Here is a 21,766-nt window from a genome sequence, read left to right as displayed (position 1 = left end):
ATTATTATATTAACCCAGAGCATTGTATTTAAACAAAAGCTAACTCTGAGGCCTATGCTAAAACTTTTAGATTATCCTGTGCTCTCAAATAAGTCATTGAAGTCTTAACTCTCAAAATTATAGCACTTCCAGAAAGCAGTTATGCGACTTGGAAAATTCATGTCCTTTTTCACTCTGCAAATCTCCTATTGAAATGATTCAAATTACTATGGTTAGTTTTAATTGAAGTAGTTTAGATATTTATAGCTTGAAATGAAAGCTCGCAGGTGAGTTATCCTATGCTTGGTTTGTAAATGGATTAAAGCAAACCCTTATTTCTGGAACTGAACCGTTTGCTTTCCCTAGTCCTCTCCTCTTTGAAAACAATTCTTGCATCAACAAAGTCTGAAGTTTTCAGTGTTAACTACTTGGGGAAAAAAAAAGCAGTTGTTGGTGTAATGGCTGTGCCAGTGAATAAAGGCATGCAAAGCACCCCGACTCTTCATCAAAGAGCAAAGGAAGTACTTGGACCTATTCAGTGAGGGTTACATTGTGTGTCAGAGGTCCATGTCTGTTAAATTCTCTCTACCATTTAACGCATTTTTATTTCTGTCCTGTTGTCCTGTGGTAGTACTTACGTGACATCTGCAATGCTAATTTATTGGCTGTGTCATGGTGGGCCCGGAAATAACTTCTGTTTCTTGTCCATTGATACCACAAGGAGTCGGTTGTTTATGTCAACTGAGAATGTGTAGTAAAATTACTCAGTTAAGTGCCTTGCTGTCTTTTTATCACACTGATGGACTAATCTGAGAATCCATTTATGAAATCATGTGTAATCATAACATCTTAGTTCAAGTTGTGTAGTATGTTTGCATAGGTCCCTATTACTGCATCAACATTGTAACATGGTAACATGGTGTTATTTTTATGGTGCCTGTTTACTTTCAACAGTGTTCTGATTAAGGATGCAGTCTCTTGGGGGCGTATATTTATCTACACGCCTTTTACATTCTCTATATATGTCTAAGTAAAGCAGTATACTATCTTTTTCCATTTTTTTATTCAAAGGTATCTTGGTTGCCAAAATTGTCAACGGAAACAAGATAACAGGAGATTCTTTAAAGAGAAAATTACAGCTGGAAGATACGTTAAACTGTTTTTCTGGTATTGTAGCATTACATGTTGGTTGCCTACAACTTACACTGCAACATTAAGGAATTGGGAGGAAGGGGGCAAGATACACTTGTGTGCTAATGGCATTTAATTTGAAGCTATCAGTCTGCTCAGGTCACATACAGCCTTCTTCCAAATCTACCTAGCAACTATATACAACAGTGCATACTGTATGTAAGTGACTTTTTTGAACTGAAAATAACCCAGTGTTACCTTTAGAGCCTCATGTGTATACAGCACTAATTTTTCTTAAAAGGTACTGATCAGTTTTATCTTCTAGTGACTTTTTAGGTTGTTGAAAAGCATAACACCTCAAAGATAGGTTGTGTAAATTGTAAGAGTATTCTGCACTGTCTCCATTTGGCAGGACTGGATGGGTTGTAGAGAGAATACCTCTTATTCAGTAATATATGACTGGAAATCACATGTTATTGGAAACACTGGCACATCAGGATCAAGAGAGTCTGCACTGGCAGTATTAATATAACAGTATTAAGTTTAAAGTCTTGTGAGAGATCAAGAAGCAAGTCTGTCACTTGCATATGAAGAATATGTGTCAGCTTCATTAAAGGCTGGAGCTCTTTATTCAAAAGTATGCTAGATGTTAGGGAAGTCCAAAACAATCTATATTGCCAATTTTGTTGCAGGTGTTTCAATGCTTATACTGGCCATGTTATTTTGTGTTTTTCTTATTCCCTTCAACATAGTGTTTAGCATTGCTGTAAAATTCTTTCAGCCTGACAGTCATGCATATTTCACTTTGTATTGAAATACAACTTTATAATACAGAAAATCTTCAGTATCTGAGAATTATAGATTTCTTATTAAAAATTAACAGCAAACCAATAGCACTTTCTCTGTCCTCCCGACCATTTCATTTTCCCTTTAGGAGGTATTGACTGCTTAAAACACTAAAATGAGAGTTTGTGTCCTGAGCTTTTTTACCAGTTCATGGGCTTGGGGGCAAGGGGTAAGAGTGTTTTTTTTTGTTTGTTTTTGGAGAGTTGTTCTTGGTTTGATTTCTGTTTTTATTAGTAATTTGTAATGCTGTAAAAGTTTAAGGGGTGATATGAGCACTACTGATAGTTAACATGCTTTGAAATAAATACAGTGAAACATCATAAAAGGTACTGATTTCAGACTGTAGCTCTGAAAATTACCTGAGATGCTGATGTGTGAATTTACACTGAAGGAGGAGTTTTTTCTGTTTAATCTTGTTCTCAACACCAGTGCATAATAGACACATAAAGAAATATTAAATATACCTGCAGAGTTAATGCCCAAACTGTCAATAATGTATAGTTCCTGTGAGCAAAAAAAGAGATACTGCTTGTGCTTTTGGCACTCCTCTTACTGCTAATTTAAAAGATTCCTTTATAGTAATGCAGTGTCATTACTTTTAGAGAATGCCATCTAATTCTCCTCAACACATTCTATGTTGAATTTTAAGTTTCCATTAGATGGATAAAGGAAGGACTCAGGGTTGGGGTCCAGAGTGGCAGTGCTTAAGCCATTGCAACCAACTAGGGCATAAACTACTATTACTGCTACTACTCAGGAAAATAACAAGAGGAGAGAATATAAAACTAAAAGGGAAAAAAAAACAACCAATAAACACAAGTGATGCACAATACGATTGCTCACCACCTGCCAACTGATACCCAGCCTGACCCAAGCAGTGATCTGGGCCTTCTGGGTGACTCCCCTCAGTTTATATACTGGGTATGACATGCTGTGGTATGGAATGTCCCTTTGGATGTGTGTCCTGTCTCTGCTTCCTACCAGCTTCTTGTGTTCTTCCTCACCGGCAGAGCATGAGAGACCGAAATGTCCTTGATCAGGGTAAGTGCTACTGAGCAACAACTAAAACACTGGTGTGTTACCAGCATTGTTCTGAGCATAAAGTCAAAACACAGCACTGTGCTAGCTACTAAGAAGAAAATTAACTTTATTCCAACTAAAACCAGGGTAATGATGTTTGAAGATTCCTTCCAACCCAAACTATTCTGTGATTGTATTCTATGATTCTGTGATGAGAGGGGCCATCTCTAAGAGGGATCTTGTAGTAGCCATCTGCTGCCAGCGTCCAGACCAAGAATATAAAGGCACTGAAGCAATATGTGGGTTGCTAAGCAAATTTTAGGTGAACAGGACCTGATTATTGTGGGTGACTTCAAGAATACCCAGGCATTTGTTGGAAGAACAATACAGCACTTCATGTCATCCATCAAGTTCCTGGAATGTGCAGAGGACTGCTTCCTCATACCAATGTTTGATGTGCAAACCAGGAATAAAACACTGCAGGACTTGCTTTTAACAGACTGAGAAAATCTGCTTTTTTGTATCTTGGTTTAGCAAAAGCCTTGGCTGCAGTGATCACAATACTGGAGTCTGGGATCCGGCAGAGCAGGCTGAAGGCTAAGACACAAGTTTTAGATTTCAGAAAAGCAAACTTCAGCTTGCTTAGAGCTCAGCTGGGAGTGATTCTGTGGGAAGCTTATGAGTGAGGGGGCATACAGTGATACTGGAGAAAGACTTATCATCAGGGAAGGTAGCGATAGGACAAGGGGCAATAGGTTTAAACTTAAACAGGGGAAGTTCAGGTCAGATAAAAGGCAGAATTTCTTTACTGTGAGGGTGGTGAGGTACTGCAGTGGGTTGCCTAAGGAAGTGGTAAATGCTCCATCCCTGGCAGTGCTCAAGGCCAGGTTGTACAGAACCTTGGGTACCATGGCATAGTGTGAGTTATCCCTGCTCGTGGCAGGCGGGTTTTAACTAAATGATCTTAAGGTCCTTTCCAACCCTAACTGTTCTGTGATTCTACAATATATGTCAAAACGGTGCTTGTTGACAGCCAGCATGGCTTCACTAAGGGAAATTCCCGCCTGACTAGTTTGGTGGCCTTCTGTGGCGGGGCTACGGAGCTGATGGACAGGGGTAGAGCAGTTGACATCATCTACCTGGACTTGTGCAAAGCATTCGACACTGTCCCACACGACATCCTTGTCTCTAAATTGGGGAGACATCAATTTGATAGGTGGAGCACTCAGATAAAGAACTGGCTGGATGGCCACAATGAAAGAGTTGTGGTCAATGGCTCAGTGTCTGGCTGGAGACCTGTAATGACTGGTGTCCCTGAGGGATAGGTATTGGGACTGGTCTTGTTCAACATCTTTGATGGTGACATGAATTGAATGTGGCCTCAGCAAGTTTGCCGATGACACCAAGCTGTGTGGTTTGGTTGATACCCTGGAGGAAAGGAATGCCACCCAGAGGGACTTTGACACGCTTGTGAGGTGGGCTGATGCCAACCTCATGGAAGTTTAATCATGCCAAGTGCAAGGTCCTACGCCTGGGTGGGAGCAATCCCAGGTGCAGCTATAGGTTGGGCAGAGAAGAGTTTCAGAGCAGCTGGTTGGGTTACATCAGCAAGGGGTAACGATCCCTTCTATTCAGCACTGTCCCACTCTATTCAGCGCTTGTGAGGCCACACCTGGAATACTGTGTTCAGTTTTGGTCCCCAGTATACAAAAAGATGTGGACAGGTTGGAGGGGTCCAGAGAAGGGCCTCAGAGATGATTACAGGACTGGAAAGCCTGCATATGAGGAAAGGCTGAGAGACCTGGGTTTCTTCAGCCTAGAGAAAGGAAGGCTCGGGGAAGACCTTAACACCATGTTCCAGTGTGGCTACAAAGGAGACAGAGACTCTGTTTTTAAAATGAGTAGCTTGGAAAAGACCAGGGGTAACGGGTACAAGTTACTCCTGGGGAGATTTCAACTGGATATGAGGAAAATTTCTCACAGTGAGATCAACCAGCCATTGGAATAACTTCCCCACGGGAGTGTATTCTCCAGTGTTGCACACACTTAAGATTTGGCTGGGCCATCTTGTCTGGACTGTGTTTTGCCAAGGAACCACCCCAGATGGTTGAGGGTGAAAGGGACCACGGGGGGTCATGTAGTCCAACCTCCCTGCTCAAGCAAGGTCACCTAGAGTACATTGATCAGGATTGTGTCCAGATGGCTTTTGAGTATCTTCAGGGAAGCAGACTCCACAACCTTCCTGAGCAACCTATCCCAATGCTCAGACACCCTCACAATAAGGCTTTCCGTCATCACTGAGGGCCCCTTCCAACCTGGTATTCTATGATTCTATGAAATAATTGTATGCAATATTGGTACAGTTTTACATACTCTTGATATCAAATATCCAGAGTGGTGTTTATGCTTCAATTTCTTTTCCAAAGTAAATTATTTTAATTTAAGTAAGAATGTATGTCTTTACTCATAAGTCACAGGGATTGTTTGGTGACTTACAGTAATGTTTAATAAATTCATGACTTTATTTGCAAGCAAATACTTTTGCTGTAGCTAGTCATGACAATACAGCCTTAGGCAGTGGCTCATCTTACAATTGTCTCAGCTTCTGAGCTTGCAGCTGTTAAAAATCCATGAGAAAAATCCAGTTTGCTTTGTAAAGAACACATTCAAGGCCTAAGGTACTTTTCATTTCTGTATCTTTCGAGTATGATGATGAACTAGAATTACTTTCACTGCAGGCTGAGGGAAAATTCCACTTTTCAGAGGATACATAGTGCACTGGGTTTTATTTCAGAATTCTTCAGTTCTAGTGTGCAAACTTGATTGCAGGGTGAATGTCATTACACGTGTTTGTGGATCTCATTTTAAATCACATGACATATGTATTCTGCCTTGTGTATATGTAAGTTCTCAGCTGTTCAAGGTACACTCTTGCTGAGCTCTTGAGCTGTTAATGTACACTTGAGTAGGCTGGATCTTCCTTGGGTATGCTGAAGAATGATACATTCCAGGCCTTGACAGCTGCAGTGTTTTTCTGTGCCAACTTTAAACAGTCTAAGCAGCCCTATTTCAAAGAAAGCGATTGGCTCCCAAGACCATTCAGGGAACAGCCTTACCAAGTCCATTAATTGAGCCAAGAGCTTAAAACGGCTGTTTAAACTTCTTTTCATTTTAAAACTGTAATAAGTTCTGGCTAATACTCATTCTGTTATACAAAATGCATAATTAGTTATAGATTTAGATGAAACAGTTTTAGCTATTAAAATATTTGTCATTTTAAGAGCATAAAGTCTCATTTTATGGTAACTTACCATTCACTGACTAATGTCTTACTAATGTTTGTTATAAATTTTGTACATCTCCATGTAAACTTTTTATGTAATAGAGTTCGTAGGTTTCTAACTGTAGGTGATGTGTCTTTTTTGTTTTTTTTTTTTTTTTTTATGCCACTGGTAACGTGTTTGAAGACTAGTTTGTGTCATTATTCTTTTGGCAGAAGTCCACTCTGGCAGAACCTTGCTTTGTTTTGTGTGCATTTACAGAAATACAGATATGCAGTGAAAGGTATTTTGTCGATCTAGCTTTGAATATCTGTTGATATAATTACAGCATTGCTTTATAGTCCTGTGTGGGCTCATTCACAGGCTGCAGTAGTAACTTCTGGAAATTCCAGTGATTTTTCACTCATTTCCAGATGACTTGGGAATGGGGAATGTTTTTGTTTGTGTTGTATGTTTCTTTCTTTCTTTTTTTTTTTTTTTTAATGGACAGTACTTAGTCTGTTCTGTTTAGGTGTTTCTTGGAAGTTTATTTAGTGCACACTGTTGACATTCAACATTCCTTATGGCAAGCAAGCCTTTTTAATGTGCAAGTTAGGATGGCTTTTTCATTCCTACTTTATCTACTGTTGTTTCAGTACAGATAGAAATATTGCAGAACATAGTTATGTAAGAAGTGGCAATTTTACTGACATAAGTACAACTTGGAGTTGATTTTACTCTTCCTTGAGCAACTTCAAAAGCAGTCTGTGGAATAGGTGCTTTGAGGTTAATCTGAACTGCTTATTCAGTTAAAAGAGATCATTTGTGCCTGAGTGTGTTCTTGTTAGGAAGACCAATGTTCATTGAAAGTTTATATTTTATATATTATCACAAGGTCAATTTCTGGGAGACTTGGCAAAGTTTAAGTGGAAACTAAATTGACAGAGACTCAATACTCAGCAATGCTGCATACTCAGCAAAAGTTACAAGAGGAATGTGAACATTTAACTTTTTGTTTTTTTTTTTATTGTACATACATTCTGTATCTAATTTAGTAATTAGGAATTATTCAGTATATGTTATATTAGTTGTCCCGGTTTGTTATTTTTTGTTACAGAAAAATGGTGTGCTTGGAAGTATGTATCTGCAAGTCGTTCACTATTCTGTCTTCTGATGCAGTGTGGTGTTCTCCAGCTTCAACCTGGAGTGTGTAGGAACCTGCATGGTACAATAACAGGCAGCACTGTGCTTACAGTGACTCATTATATTTGATAGTGCTTTTTGGAGTTGTGCAGAAGCCTAAGTGTCTCAGCTCTTCTAATAAATAAATAAGCAGAAAATACAACAGCTACTTACATGGTCTTGTATAGAGGACAGTAAAGAGAAAAGGTAAGGAAGCATGATGGTAAGAAAATCCAAATCTTTAAACTGGTAAACAAAACTGAACAAAGCTAGTGAGCTCATAAAGCAGCATCAAAAAGTTTGTTTGACTCAAGATTTTTGAGCTTTTGCAGGTGAAATACTCTTGACAGTATTATATTTGGACTTCTCTGTTCTGTAATGACTGAATAGCCATTAGAATAATGTGTTAGTGATTTTAAGTAGCTTAGTGTAAAAATGCACAGTGAATTGTTTATTAAAGATACAAAAAATATTCAAGCACTATTATCAGTTTTGTTTTGCTCTTCATATTCTGATTAGCTATTTGAATTAAAATTATTTTGAAATTAGTTACGTATAATATGTTAGAAATAGTGGTTTATTCCTCCAGTATGGTTTAAAGATTTCCTTATACACAAGTGATGCCATTTAGAGTGAAGAACAACTAGCTTGCTGTCCTTACAGAAATCACATTCCCATTGTTATTATTTAGTGAGGTTTTGTTTAGCTTTGTGTTTTTTCTTTGCTGGGCTCCCAGCATAAATACATGGTAATTTGAGATGCTAAAATTACTCAGAATCCATGTTCTCCATAGATACTAATGCTTTTTGGAGGCCCGCATCTGTTTTGAAAAACATTTGTATTTTGAGTTCTGTTTATGCGTCGGAAGGATCAGATAATGTCTGATTCACAAATGTGTGTACATTGTGACTTTCCAGGCAGCATGGTAAGGCTTTTTCAGGAGATGGTGACTTTTTTGAGGACACATGAAAGAAGTGCACACTTTTTATAGCCTTTCAACCTGGATACGTAGAATCCAGGGTATTAAGTGGCATAAGGTGATAGCACACGATCAAAAAAACAAGCAAACAAAAAAAATGGTGGCTAGCCATCTTTTTGACCTGAACTGCATAACCTAAATAATACGATGCTTACTTTTTGTCCTTTAACTTAATTCATAGCTGAAAATGAACTTATTTTTAGCACTTCTACTGAATAAAGACTTGGGTACTGATACGAGGTCATTTGAGTTCATATTTATGTGATGTATGGCTCAGTTCTGTTGTTACCTTTCTTTAAAAAGTGAATGTAGTCATGCACTATAGTGTACTGTAATCCAGTTAATTACTGTGTTTGCTTGCACACAGCAGGGTCACTTTTGGTTTTGAAAAGAGTCCCACTGCTAACAGAATTTGGTTAGAGGAAGATTATTTTTCTTTCAAGTGTGTTTAAAGAACAGCATATTCTCCATTTATTTCTATACAAAGCTTTTTGTTAATTGTTTGGTTTTGTTTGGAAATGCAAAAAATCAAGTCTCAGTGTCAACACTATAGAAATTGTGTGCAACCTACAAAGGCAGTTAGATGAAATTTCTCTGTTTTTATGAAAGACAAGCTCTTCTGCAGTTGAGGTTTGCTTAAGCTAACAGTCTTGAATTGTAGGATCTCTGTGGCCAGAGCCTTGGTTTTATTTACTTTCTAACACAATTGGAAAGCTAGTCAGATTTGTCAGTTGTGTGCATTCTTACAGTAGGCAGGTAAAATTTTCTGGGTTTACAGCAGTACTTTGCTAGGGCATTAAATCTCCATAAAGTTTCCTTCCTTGGTTGGTTGAAAAAGTTGATGGCATTTAAAAATATAAATTGTGTAAACTCAAAATTGCAGAAGATGAAAGAGGAAGGTATTTTTTAAACCAACACACATAAAATGCCTCACTTCTCATTTGTTCAGTGTTTTTTATATGTTTCCCTGTTTTCAGGATGCTCATTCATCATTACCTTGCTTCTGTATGCAGTTTTAAAATTCAAAATGTGCATTTCTAAATTTGAATTGAAAGACACAGCAGAACTTTTTTAAAAAAGCACACTTTGAGGCTTTCCTCATAAACAATGGAGAAAATAGGTGCAACCATCTCTCCTGTTTCTTCTGCAGTCATTGTTAAAAGTTTGTTAAATCTGTAGTTCAGTGTTATATTGCAGTATGAATCTTGATAAAATAATTTAGACTCAGTATACTGATAAATCTTGAGAAAAGTCTGCTAGCATTAGAGAGCTCTTTTGATTTCATATTGAAGATAGTCATTGTCTTCTGAAGAAAGAGAATCATTAAGATGGAGTGATTGTTATGCGCTGGAACTAGTATTGCTTGTACAGATCAAGTCTGCTTTCTAGAAGGCAAAACTGATTGGAAGCAAATGAAAAGCAAAGATAGCAGAAATATGAAAAGCAATTTCTACTCTTGAGATTTACTTTGATCATCCAGTATGTGGTCTTTGCTAACTCTTGAGAGATCTGTCAGACTATAGTGGTGTTGAGCTGTTTTGTGTGTTAGATGGGCTGTGACCAAAGGTGCAATCTGTTATTCTAAAAAATGAGGAATCAAGAAAAGAAGAAATGAAGTTGCAAACCTATGAAAAAACCAAACAGCAGAGGTGAAGTTAGGAATTCAGTTCTTCTGTTTCATTTAATAGTTAGAATTAAGATAGAGTTGTGCAGAAATGAGAGGATTTTAGTGGGGTTTTGGTTAATTAATGATCCCTGTGATATCTTAGTAGATTAGGTTCCAGAAGCCTGGGAGAAGAAGGAAGCAGGTTGGTTTTCTATTTCAGTCATGTGTTTCCCTCATGCAAATTCTGTTTAACACTCAAAAAGCTAGTAAAAGCTGCACTCCTATGATTTTTCCTGTTGAATAGACCTAGCTACCAATATGGTGATTTTGGCTTATTAATATCTAATTTTATGTTAGGCTCTTTTTAGCAGGTTTGGTCCTAAGTCCAGTCCATGGTTTATATACGTATGCTTTCTTCTTGTTCTTCTTGTCCTCATCTGATTTCCACCCTCTTCCCCCATCCCTCAATATTTTGATACAATTATCACAGTGTATGGTTTTAGTTTGTAACATCATGTTGAACCACGTATTCCAGGCTCAGTGTTTATTAATACAAATTGTGTTCTGCTGCTAGAAGTAGTAGAAATTGATGCAGCAAAAGGCAGCCTTGTTTGAATGATGGTGATTTCTGCTGCCTTATGTCACATTGCATACTCTTTTTGTTGAAGGTCTTTGTCTTCCTTCAAAATTCTGAGTAGCTAAAGCTGTTTATTAAATGGAACTGGTTGCAATGTTTTTTTATTCAGGGGACAGTGAGTAATTTGTAGGGAATTTTCACTAGAATAGGTTTTTTTTTGTAATTGTCTTTTGAATATACACAGTACAACTTTTGTTTATAAAAAGTGTAGCATACATTTGATGTATTTTTGTTTTCTTTTCCCATTTCTAAGGCTGATAAAGAATTTGTGTGGTCTCTGTGGAAAAATCTACAAGTGTCAAGACCAGATCTTACTCAAGCTGTCGGCTTGGTGGTGGAAAGGTGAGTTTCATTGATGTAACATGATACGAAACACAAAAGCAAACACCCCTCCCCCCCGCTAATAATATATTCTTTATCTTTTTTAACATGTTACAAAAATGTCGTTGTTAAATTTTGTCAAGAGTACCTAGAATATGTTCCAAGTTGCCATTTTTTGGTATAAATTGAAGTATACTTCAAAATACATTCTCACTGTGGTTGCTGTGCTGCAGTTGAATTAAATTCTTGAATTATAAATGTACTGCATATTATGTTTTTCTACTGAAAGAGCCAGAGGAGGTAAATGACATTTTTTGGTGTCATAAATGTTGGATAGCAATTACTTATATAAATGATGTTTATCCACATTCTTAAGGAGCTAAAGGGCTAAGACATGGTAACAGAAGAAATGACTATGCAGTTAAATTATTATTCCTCTGAGGATATTAATGATGATTTCCTCAAGGTACTTACATACTATCATCTGATTGCTATAAATTTTAGGTAATAATCACAGTATGTGATTTATCAGAATGCTAATATTTACAAATTCAGAATTTTTGAGTGCCAGAGAGAAGGAGAATGGGAATGAGTTGGTAATGTGAGTGTCAGAATTCAAACACTTGATTCTCTTATGGTCAGAAGGTTTGTCTGTTCTTCTCTCAGGGTGCCGTGAGTTTGCTATTAAAAAAAGTAAATGTTTGTTTGTTTGTTGTTGGTTTTGTTTTGGTTTTGGTTTATTTTGTTTTTAAATGGACTTTAACTTCTTTAAATGGCTTCTCAACATTACTTGGAAAGCTTGTCATAGAGCCAGGAGTCTCCTTTGGCTTCCTGTTCAGTGCTTTGATCTTGGAAGGCATGTTTTCTTTGTTCACATCTTTCCTTTCTGGTCTTGATCTGTAAACATTCTTATGCTCCTGAAAGCATTAGTGTTAAGTTCTTCAGCTGGGAGTGGATTCACTTTGGTGTTGTCCCGTTTTCTGCATAAAGCTTGAAGTCCTTTGTGCATAAAGCTAATGAAAATTTTGTCCGAAAATACATTGTGATCATGTAGCTAGATATCATAGGGCGTTTATATCCAGGGGAAGAACTTGAAGGTGTAAGCACATGCAGCTTGTTTTAAGATCGCTGTTGCCTGGGAGTTCACATGTGTTCACCAATGCTATGTTAAATAACTTCTGGTTCTGTAATGGGACACTGACCTGCAGAGAGAAGTAACTTGTGTGTTAGGACAGTGTATTACTTTCACATTGCTTGCATGTTGTGATTTGGGAAGTAATTGTAATACACAAGGGAGACATAGGAACAGAATAACAGCATCCATCATTTATGTTGAAATGCACATTCTTACTGACTTGTTTCATGATAAAATTTGGTCATAGTTTCATGAGGGCACTTAGAGTGCACTATAAGTGCACTAGAGAGCACTTACATATCTTTCTTCTTCAAACATAAAAAATGCAAGAGCTGCTTAAAATATATAAATATAGTATTTAATGTATGTAAAGATACATTACAAATATGTAAGCCCAAGTATGTTGAAAAACTTAAAAAATTGGTTTGTCTTAGCCATGTTTTATAGATAGCTGAACAATATGGAAAATTTTTGCTCTTTCACATGAAGCTTAATAGGGTAGAAACAGAGGTGTTCAGGCTCATTAACATTTTTTATTTGAGTTGCATATAAAAATAATCAGGATATTAGGACAAATTGAAGCATAGAGATGTTAGAAAGTATGCATTTAAATAATGATGAATGCAATTATTTACTTGGAGTTCTTGAATTGTATGGCGATGTAGGATACAGTCTGTCATCTTTTTTTATCCTTCTTCCTGTCTAGGAATATTTTTATGCTTGATTGTTATCCCTTGCTTTAAATTATTTTATGCTTTATTTAGAACAGAAACTGGTAATTGTGTGTGCATTATCCTAATTGATACAAAGAACTTGGGGCTCTTAGATACCACCTTGATGGCTGCAAACATGATAATGAGCTGGATTTTTTTACAGTGGTAGGAAATGTTTGTGAAACCCTTTTAATAATGTCATCTTCAGCCTATCAAAAGACTTACTACAGAAATGTGATGTATAGTAATGGCCTATTCTGTATGATGGTAAAGGTATATTTTGTATATGCTTTGCACTTTGTGTAGATTGGTGATTGGTACTGTTCCTAACAGTGTGTGTGACAACATACTTCTCTTAAGGTGCTTGTGTAGTTTTTCTTGCGCTGTCTTCTTTCAGAAAAACACTAATGCTTTAGAACACCTCTTGTGAACTCAAGGCTATGCATTTGTATCATACTTTTCCCATGCTTCTCAGAGTTATGGAATAATGAAAGAACAAATTGCTTCTACAGCATCTTTTTAGGTATTAGCATTACGCCAGAGAATCCTGGAATAGGTTTGGCTAAAACACATTCAGTATATAGGAGTTTTATTATTAATCATGACTTTGAACTTTGGGGTTGCTTTGACTTGACACGTGTATTTTTCTCTTTAATTGATATCGCTTCATCTCTTTTGCCTGAGAACAGTCTAATTGCCTCTTTGGAAATAATTTCTAGCCCAGATTTGCTTGTGAATCTTCTGAAAAACCAAATTACAGCCCCATATTTTCTCTCCTAACTTTTCTACCTATAACTTGCCATAATTTTTCCCTTAGTAGCTTCTCTTTCGTGGCTGTACCTATTCACATTCTCATCCTTTCAGAAAAGTTTTTGGCTTATTCCTTACCTTATAGCAGGGTGGATTTTTTTGTTTGTTTGTTTCATCTATAAGCATAAAAAACTGTAAATAAACTATAAATAGACTATAGTGTCAATTTATCTAGATTTCAATACATTGGTTAGATTTACAGGGCATCTGCTACCTAGCACTGCTGCTGTCCAGAAAACTCCAGGACAAGTGATATTCTGGCTTTGTTAATCTAGACAAAATAGGTGTATTTAGAGGGTGAAGAGATGGGATACCAAGTAAGAGTTATAAGCAAAATGATTCCTGAAGCATTTCACTTGAGAGATCTGTGTTGGTCGCAGCCTGCTTTGCTGTATTTTACGTGGTTGTGTCAGTCAAGAATTAAAAACTGAAAAGTTACATTGAAGTCTGATAAAAATCAGTTAAAGTCTTAAGAGACTTTTTTTTTGTTCCCATCTATATTAAGAACAACCCGGTTGTATCCAAACTGATAGCATTTTTCATCTTGCCCTGGCTTTCTCGGAGATTTTGAGATAGATGCAAACAGATGAAACGGATTTAAGCATTTTGTTGTTTCTGTTTGTGTCATGGATACCACCAGTGCTTCCGTAGCTTCATTTTTCAGGCTGTTCTTTCCACCAAAAACTCCACAGAGAATTCCGAGAAACCTTCAGTGCCCACCACATCTTTGTCACAGACTTCCTGAGATCAGAAGCCATCTACGTAATGGAAACAGACAGAACTGAAGCGTGATCATGTGTATCTGAGATCATACATATCATGAACCAAACAATATTGTCCAATGGATTTCAGTCTTTAAATTGATGAAAACAACAGCCAGACTTTCTTCAGGAGAGTAACAGTGGCAGCAATGGAAAGGTGCTGGTGTGTAAGGGCAAATTGTTCATTATCAGACTTGTACACCATGGATGTGCGATGAAGAAAAGAGAAGAAATATATATTAAGAGAAATCGTGTAGGCAGTACTAGCCGTTCAGTCAGGTAATTTATATTTGTAGCATTAGACAATTCCTTATGAATATCTTTTTCTCAAAGAAACCAGGCAAATGTAGAAGGCATAATTTGGGGAAAATAAGGGGGAATTAATAGTAGCTTTCCATTATTTGTCTGCTATTTTAAAGTGCTTTCATGGTCCCAAAATAGAAGTTCGCCTGCCCTAAAATTGTAAAAATGTAGCTAGTATTGTTTTATGGCCATGCTGTTGATTTCTGTAATACATCAATGATATTTTACTTTTCAGCAGGCTTTGCAGTTCTTGCTGGATAACTGTAACTATATTCCCATTTTAATATTCAGATGTAAACAAAAAAATATCTTTAGTGTGCAAATGAGAAATGCCTTTGGGATATGTAAAAGCCTCCAGGTATTTTCAAACAAGCCATTGTAAAAGTACTACTCATGTTAGTATACTTTGCAGCTACTTTAAATACTATTGATCTCAGTATTATATAAAGAGCATGCTATTTCTAGTTCACTGCCTTTTGAAACAGTTTTTTTCTTTTTTTGTTTTTGATGATGAGCCAAAAAAAATAGTATTAGAAAGTACCTTTTACAGGTAAACGCATGTGTAAACTCAGATAGAGTTGGTGTTCAGGTGAGCGTATCAAAGGTTTTGAAATATTTTTGTAAACTTGGAGAGCTCTCCTTTAAGACTTTTCTGTTACAGTACCTGAAATGTTGACAGGTCAACTGACTTAATTTTCTTCTAGGGCTTCTAGCTGACCCCTTTCCTCTGTACAGGAGATGTAGCAGGATTCATTAATGATCAAACTGTGGCAATGATACCACAGACTTGGTAGACATAAATGGAGATTGTATTACACTAGGTGATACCCTTGCAGATAGCTGCATTTGGCAAGTTTGCCTTATATATATGTTTTTGCACACCTAAATTCTAGGTGTGCTTTGTCTTGCAAGTCTTAGCAGAGGGCAAGAACAGATCATTTCAGGCCACTATAAGAAACAGTGGTAACCTGAATGTTAGTGCCAGTGTTTAAGAGAGAATTTTGTTGTTCTTCCTGGGGAGCAACATCTCCATAGGTGTGCACATATGTGAAAACATGGTTGAAGAGCAAGCGATTAGAAATAATCAAAGAGTTTTTGAAAAGGTAATCACAGGAACTTACATTGTGGTTTGCTACATCCTGTGAATAGCAGATTGTGGAAAAAACATTAAACAAGTTGACATAGATTCCTCACTGAGTCACGGTATGCAGATGTACTAAAAATTACAAGTACTTTTTATGTAAAAGAGTGTGCTGTATGAATGATCAATGTAGATTGCTAATGTAAATTGAAAAATATTTTTAAAACTGTATCTTGCATCTTTTGAAGAGATGATAACTTGCAGAAACTTTCTTAAACCACTCACTGCTTTACTCTCATGCAAATTAACAGGAAATAGAATGACGAGAGAATGAGGAAGTAAAAAACATCTAAGGTGTTTTTAAAGGCCATTCCCATTTTGTCACCTGAGTTTAAAATAAAGTGGACTCCCTAGTTATTTTCACTCAATAAAATGGACAGAATAATAGAGCATAAGAGTACAACCTTTCTATCTAAGGTCAAATAATTGTGATTTTCTACAGTTGATGAAAGTTTAATATCCTGTTTCATTAAAAATTCTCAGAACATTGAACATAAGTCAACATTCCATGGAGAAGAAGGTATTATGCAGCTTGCATGTGTGCATATCTGCATATCGGAGCGCAAAATATTGACATGATAATTGCAGTCAAGCCTGATTGAACAGTGGCCTTTGGGAATTCAGCTGGTGTTGTACCAACTGGATGGCTGCTCAGGACACAGTTTGAAATGCAAGGTGCAAGTTAGCACTTTATTCAGCACAGGCAGGCATCATTTAAAAATCCTTGGGGGAAACCCTGGTGATGTGCAGATGTTAAAGCAGTCTGTTCTGAAGTGCTGATATTTTGAACACTGTAAGAGACTTGTGTATTTTAGATGAAAAATGATTGGAAAATTATTAGGGAAAAATGTCACTATTATCTTTACTACCCTAGTGTAAAAATATGTTTTGTATTTTATGTACATTGCTTAAAATAAGAGGCCTTAAATTGTCTAATGAATTAAAGCAATGAAGTTAGAGATACAAGAAAAATTACATTTCTGTAATGATGGTTTTCCATTTTGATACATACCATGGAAGATAGAACTAGTTCTATAAATAATTTACTAAGGAAATAATTGAATTTTACGTTTTTTCTTTAATTGGGTCTTAAATTATTTTTATAAAGAAACAAAAGTAATTGTATGCAGTTTTTTCCATAGGAAATAACTACTGTGCAAAATATGTTATCATTTTAAATTCTTTTTTGCTCCATGCTGTCTAAATCTTAAAGTACTGTTTGTAAATATTAAAGGAAAAAAAAAGATAATGTGCATGAATTATAATTCGTCATGAAATATAAAGATCTTCTAGAATCTGAGGTGAAAGTAAACTCCCTATTAAACGAAAACGGTTTAGCTCTATTTTTTAATCTCTTCTTAGTAGGTACACAAAAACACGGCATGGTTTCTAGTTGAAAAATTGAGGCATTGACTTTGTTTCTGCTAACCACAGACTGTGCAACCACAGGGATGTGGCTGTACACAGTAAATTACAGTATTGGTGCCATATTTACAGTAACATTGACAGTCTCTACTCTACAGCTTGTCTTTGCACATGGGTGATTCATTATCTACCTAATACTAACATTGTATGCACTTGTGTAAGTCTGTCTGTGAAATAGTTAGAAGCCATAAGACCAGGAGAGATGATAATCAACTTGAATGCTGCATCGCACAGGCTGATACAGCCTTTCTAGTTCTGCTGCTCTTCAGATTAAAAGGACCTTTGAGAATTAGTATTTCTAGAAGCAGTTAATTTTTAGTTGTATACTGAAATATAGGTATGCTGTTGAAATGTAGCCTTTGTTCTTTTATTACCCAGCCCAAAGTTTGCAATGTAATTTTAACTATTTAAAGCCAAATTTGTAGATGCATTTTTTTTTTAATTTTTTTAAATCCGTCTATTTGTAAAACTGAAAGGACATATTCCATGAAACATGTAAACAGCAAATTCAATTTATTAGTTAAAATTATTTTGATTTAATTGATGTAAAACTGATGTAAATATATAAAGCTCTGAGTTATTTTTTCTTTACAAATGGTTAATTTGGCTGATTGAAACCTGTGATAGGATGCAAGATGCCTCTTTTCCCAGACTGCTTTTGCTGAAAATTTTAGGAAGCGTAGTGTTTTATAAACTTATGCAAACTTATGATTTTTAACATCTTTAAGTATCTTACTCATAGTTTAATGGTTCCTCATAGTCCAATGTTTCATTTTTGACAAGCCATTAAAATGTGCCAAACCTCAAAAATACTATCCTGTCCTGTTGTGTAGAGTATAGCATAACACAGGAAAAAAAAACTTATATAGGAAAAGTGTTAAGTTTAAGAATATTTTCTTGCTTCTTCATTTTTGTGTGAAGCTGAATCTCAATAATCCTTGTAGCTAAATACATCTGAGTTAAACATTTAAAATAGGTAGTACTCATGGGAAAACTGATTGGAGCTTAAAACTTGTGCAAATTGACAGCCTCTCTTCACTCCATTTTTCATCCTAAGGAAGTCTGCAAATATTTTTAAGTCACATCATTATTGCTCGTAAGTGGTTCTAATTAGGTAAACAGGAGTTTGTCTCAGTCATTGATCATCATCAGCTTCTTGATAGTGCCTGATTTCCCCCTGCCCCAGTATTCCAGTAGATTTTTTAAAATATATTGTAAATACATAATGGCTCATTTAATAAATTCAGTTGAAGTTTTTCTTAATATTTGTTACCCTTCTAAAAAGCAGGAGGTGATTGCTGTAATTCTTATAAAGTCTCATTTTAAGGTGCAACATCAGATCCAAATATGATACATAAGATCCAGTCGGTCATACTACTTTGGGTGTCTGTGGGGAACTGTCCTTTAATGAGCACTGGAAGCCATCCTGTGCCACCAGAAGCTGCTGATAATGTTCCATATGAGGTTTCAGTGTGTGTGTAAGTTGTGATAATTAAGATTTTACATTTATCTCTGAATGGTAACAGTTGAAACTGTGTTTGGAGGCATTACTACAGCCTCTGATATCTAGAGAGTCTGAAAAAAAAAAACAAAAAGCCAACCCTCTTGAATTTACTCTAAGCTTTTCCTCCTAATTATCACAGAGCTGTATTTATAAATTTTGTTCCTTGAAAGCTTTGTTTAAAGGACTATTTGACTGAGCATCAGATAAACAGGGAAAATACTGCATTTAATTAGAAATGCACTTTGAGCTGTTGACTACTATTTGCCTGTGTTACAAGCACATTTTTTGCTTTAACAAAGGTCTGTTTCTTCTTTCTAATCCCAGGCTTTATTCTTCCAGCTTCTTTTGTGCTGCCTGGTCGTAAAGTCATATGGCTCCATAAATTCCTGACTACCTGTAATACACCAGAATTAGCTGTGCATGCTGTTTTTCAGTTCTCCAGAGCAGTTTGTTCTTTTGCTTGGTCCTTGGCTGGCTTATTCATTTTCTTCCCGTTCTCTCTTTTAATACAAACAAATAAATAAAGCCAAAAAAAAAAACAAAACCCAAACACCATAACTATAGAATCATAGAATAGTTAGGGTTGGAAAGGACCTTAAGATCATCTAGTTCCAACCCCCCTGCCATGGGCAGGGACACCTCACATGCCGCCCAAGGTTTCGTCCAACCTGGCCTTGAACACCACCAGGGACAGAGCATTCACAATTTCCTTGGACAACCCATTCCAGTGCCTCACCACCCTAACAGGAAAGAACTTCTTCCTTATATCCAATCTAATCTTTCACTGTTTAAGTTTAAACCCGTTACTCCTTGTCTTATTATCACTACAGTCCCTCTCCAGCATCCTTGTAGGTCCCTTTCAGATACTGGGCGGCTGCTATGACGTTTCCATGCAGCCTTCTGTTCTCCAGACTGAACAGCCCCAGCTTTCTCAGCCTATCTTCATATGAGTGGTGCTCCAGCCCCCTTACCACCCTCATGGTATTCCTCTGGACTTGTTCCGTGTCCTTCTTATACTGAGGACCCCAGTACCGTATACAGTACTCCAAGTGGTAGAGTTGTTTTGAGCCTTGCTTTGGGAAATCTACTTTGCCCATCAGTTTTTCAGATCAGTTAATCCAAAGTGATGAGTTCATGGCTGAGTTAAGAGGGTAGTTTTTTGAGTATTTGTGTTTAACTGTGCCTTGTTTTTAAAAAAGACTGAGTTTGTCAGAGGAGATAGTGATTAGACGAGTTGGGAAGACAGTGGTATATTGTGAGTGTAGATACAGAATGAGTGGTTAGAGCAATGAATTAAAGTAGAAATACAACATAAAAGGTGATTTAAAATGGAGTAGGAAATATATCACTGTGGGAACAAAGAATTAATAGGACAGCTAGTGGTTAAGGTCAGGATGCTTTTGAGGGCAATGGTATTCAGTGGTTTGTGGAGCCTGTGTGTGTGTATTTTTTATGTGTCTACACATTACAATTCTACTTTGTAGTAGATATGTGCTTTCTCTTTTTGTCTTGTGAAGGTCTTAAAATGCTGGTTGAGGTAGTCATGTATGTCTCTAATCTTATATTCTTAAATTGTCTAGCTGTAATTAAGACCTGAGAAAATTTGGAGTGTTATGATATTTACAGTTTAGACATAGATTAATATAGGTCTCTTACTTCCTCGAATAGATTATGATGTAATGTGCTTATGGGAGAGAGATACCTTCCCAAAATATTTGGGGTTTGTGTGCTGCAACTTTTATCTTTGAAAAAGGGTAATTGTTGATAGCCATTAAGGACCCCACAGCAAAGTAATTAAGTGTGAAAAAGCATTGGTATTTTTATACTAGAGCATTTTTTGTTTACGTTCTGGAGTAATGTTCAGTACCTGTCATGAACAGCATGTTTCAGGAAGATCAAGAAACTTATGTAATAGTATTATACCAACAGTCTATTTACATACATTTTTACTTACTAACTGCTGATTTTTAAAGTTTCTTAATACGTTTTACTAAATTTTATAAACTTACTAGGAAGTCTTTCAGCATTTTTTAAAACCTAAGAATGGGATTTCTGTGAACTAATTATGCATTATAAGCAGGGTAGGTCAGTTCCATTAACTGTGGTCTGTTATGAAACCTGTTTTTTTCTCTCTTGTGTTCCCATTTTTATATATTTTTTTTTTTTTCAAAGTATGTCACAGTGTAACCTTTGGAATACATCAAATAACTCCCTGTTTGCATGGATCTCTCTAACTGCAGCCTACTTACTTCAGTTTTTAACAGATGTTTAAAGAGAAACTGAAAAACCGGCTGTACTATATATTTCATTGCTCATGTCTTTCTAGCAACCTGTTGTGACATTCCTTGATTTTTTTGATTGCAGGTGATCAAATGCTTTGAGGTCAGGATCTGATGTGCACTTCTCTGTTCAGTTTCTGTTTCATTTAAAATGTTTAATTACTTTTAGACATCAAATGTCTTTTGGAATACTTGCTGAATTTTCATGGTTTCATTTATCTCTGCTCGTTACAACTCCTCAATGGTGTTCTTTACAGAAGATTTTTTTTTTAATGCCATATAACTGCTTAAGTTTCCATGTATTTTTATTTCTCCTAGCTAAATGTAATTTAAATATGTATCTTTACATATAGTTTTTTCTTGGTTTTATTCAAATGCTACAACACATCAGTGCTGCTGTATTCGCAGTATGAGAGCACTACTTAGAGATATGATGCCTTGAGACCTTGGTTTCCCAAAACCTTGCTGTAAATTCCTTACCATTTTTATTTAATTCTTTATTTACTCAAGATGAGACTAGATACTTCAGCAGTCATAGAACTTTATTTAAAAAAGCGTGTTACTGGATATCCTGTGGGGGCAGTGTAGTTTAGCCTTTAAAACCACTTATAGCAATAGAATATGCAGTAATACGTAATAGTGGAGAAATGTAACTGTCCATATATCTACTATCCTCATTAGCCACTGTTACAGAGTGCATCAGCAGATGAAGCCTTTTGTGCACAGCTGGATCT

At 36.3% G+C, this 21,766-nt stretch overlaps 1 protein-coding gene across 1 annotated transcript in view; it reads left to right on the top strand.

The window, feature by feature from the left end:
• CNTLN (centlein) overlaps window positions 1-21,766 on the top strand; it is a 188,197-nt gene that overhangs the window by 7,521 nt on the left and 158,910 nt on the right. The window contains exon 3 of the mRNA XM_062608993.1: window positions 10,894-10,982. Coding sequence (XP_062464977.1) covers window positions 10,894-10,982 — 89 coding nt within the window. The remainder of the gene's footprint in view (window positions 1-10,893; window positions 10,983-21,766) is intronic.

Source organism: Pezoporus occidentalis, unplaced genomic scaffold (genome assembly GCF_034315485.1).
Source record: "Pezoporus occidentalis ecotype Australia unplaced genomic scaffold, CSIRO_AGI_Poc_V1 ctg133, whole genome shotgun sequence".
NCBI classification, from domain to species: domain Eukaryota; kingdom Metazoa; phylum Chordata; class Aves; order Psittaciformes; family Psittacidae; genus Pezoporus; species Pezoporus occidentalis.
Note: the sequence above shows the minus strand (reverse complement) of the source record. Positions and strands in the feature narration are given on the sequence as shown.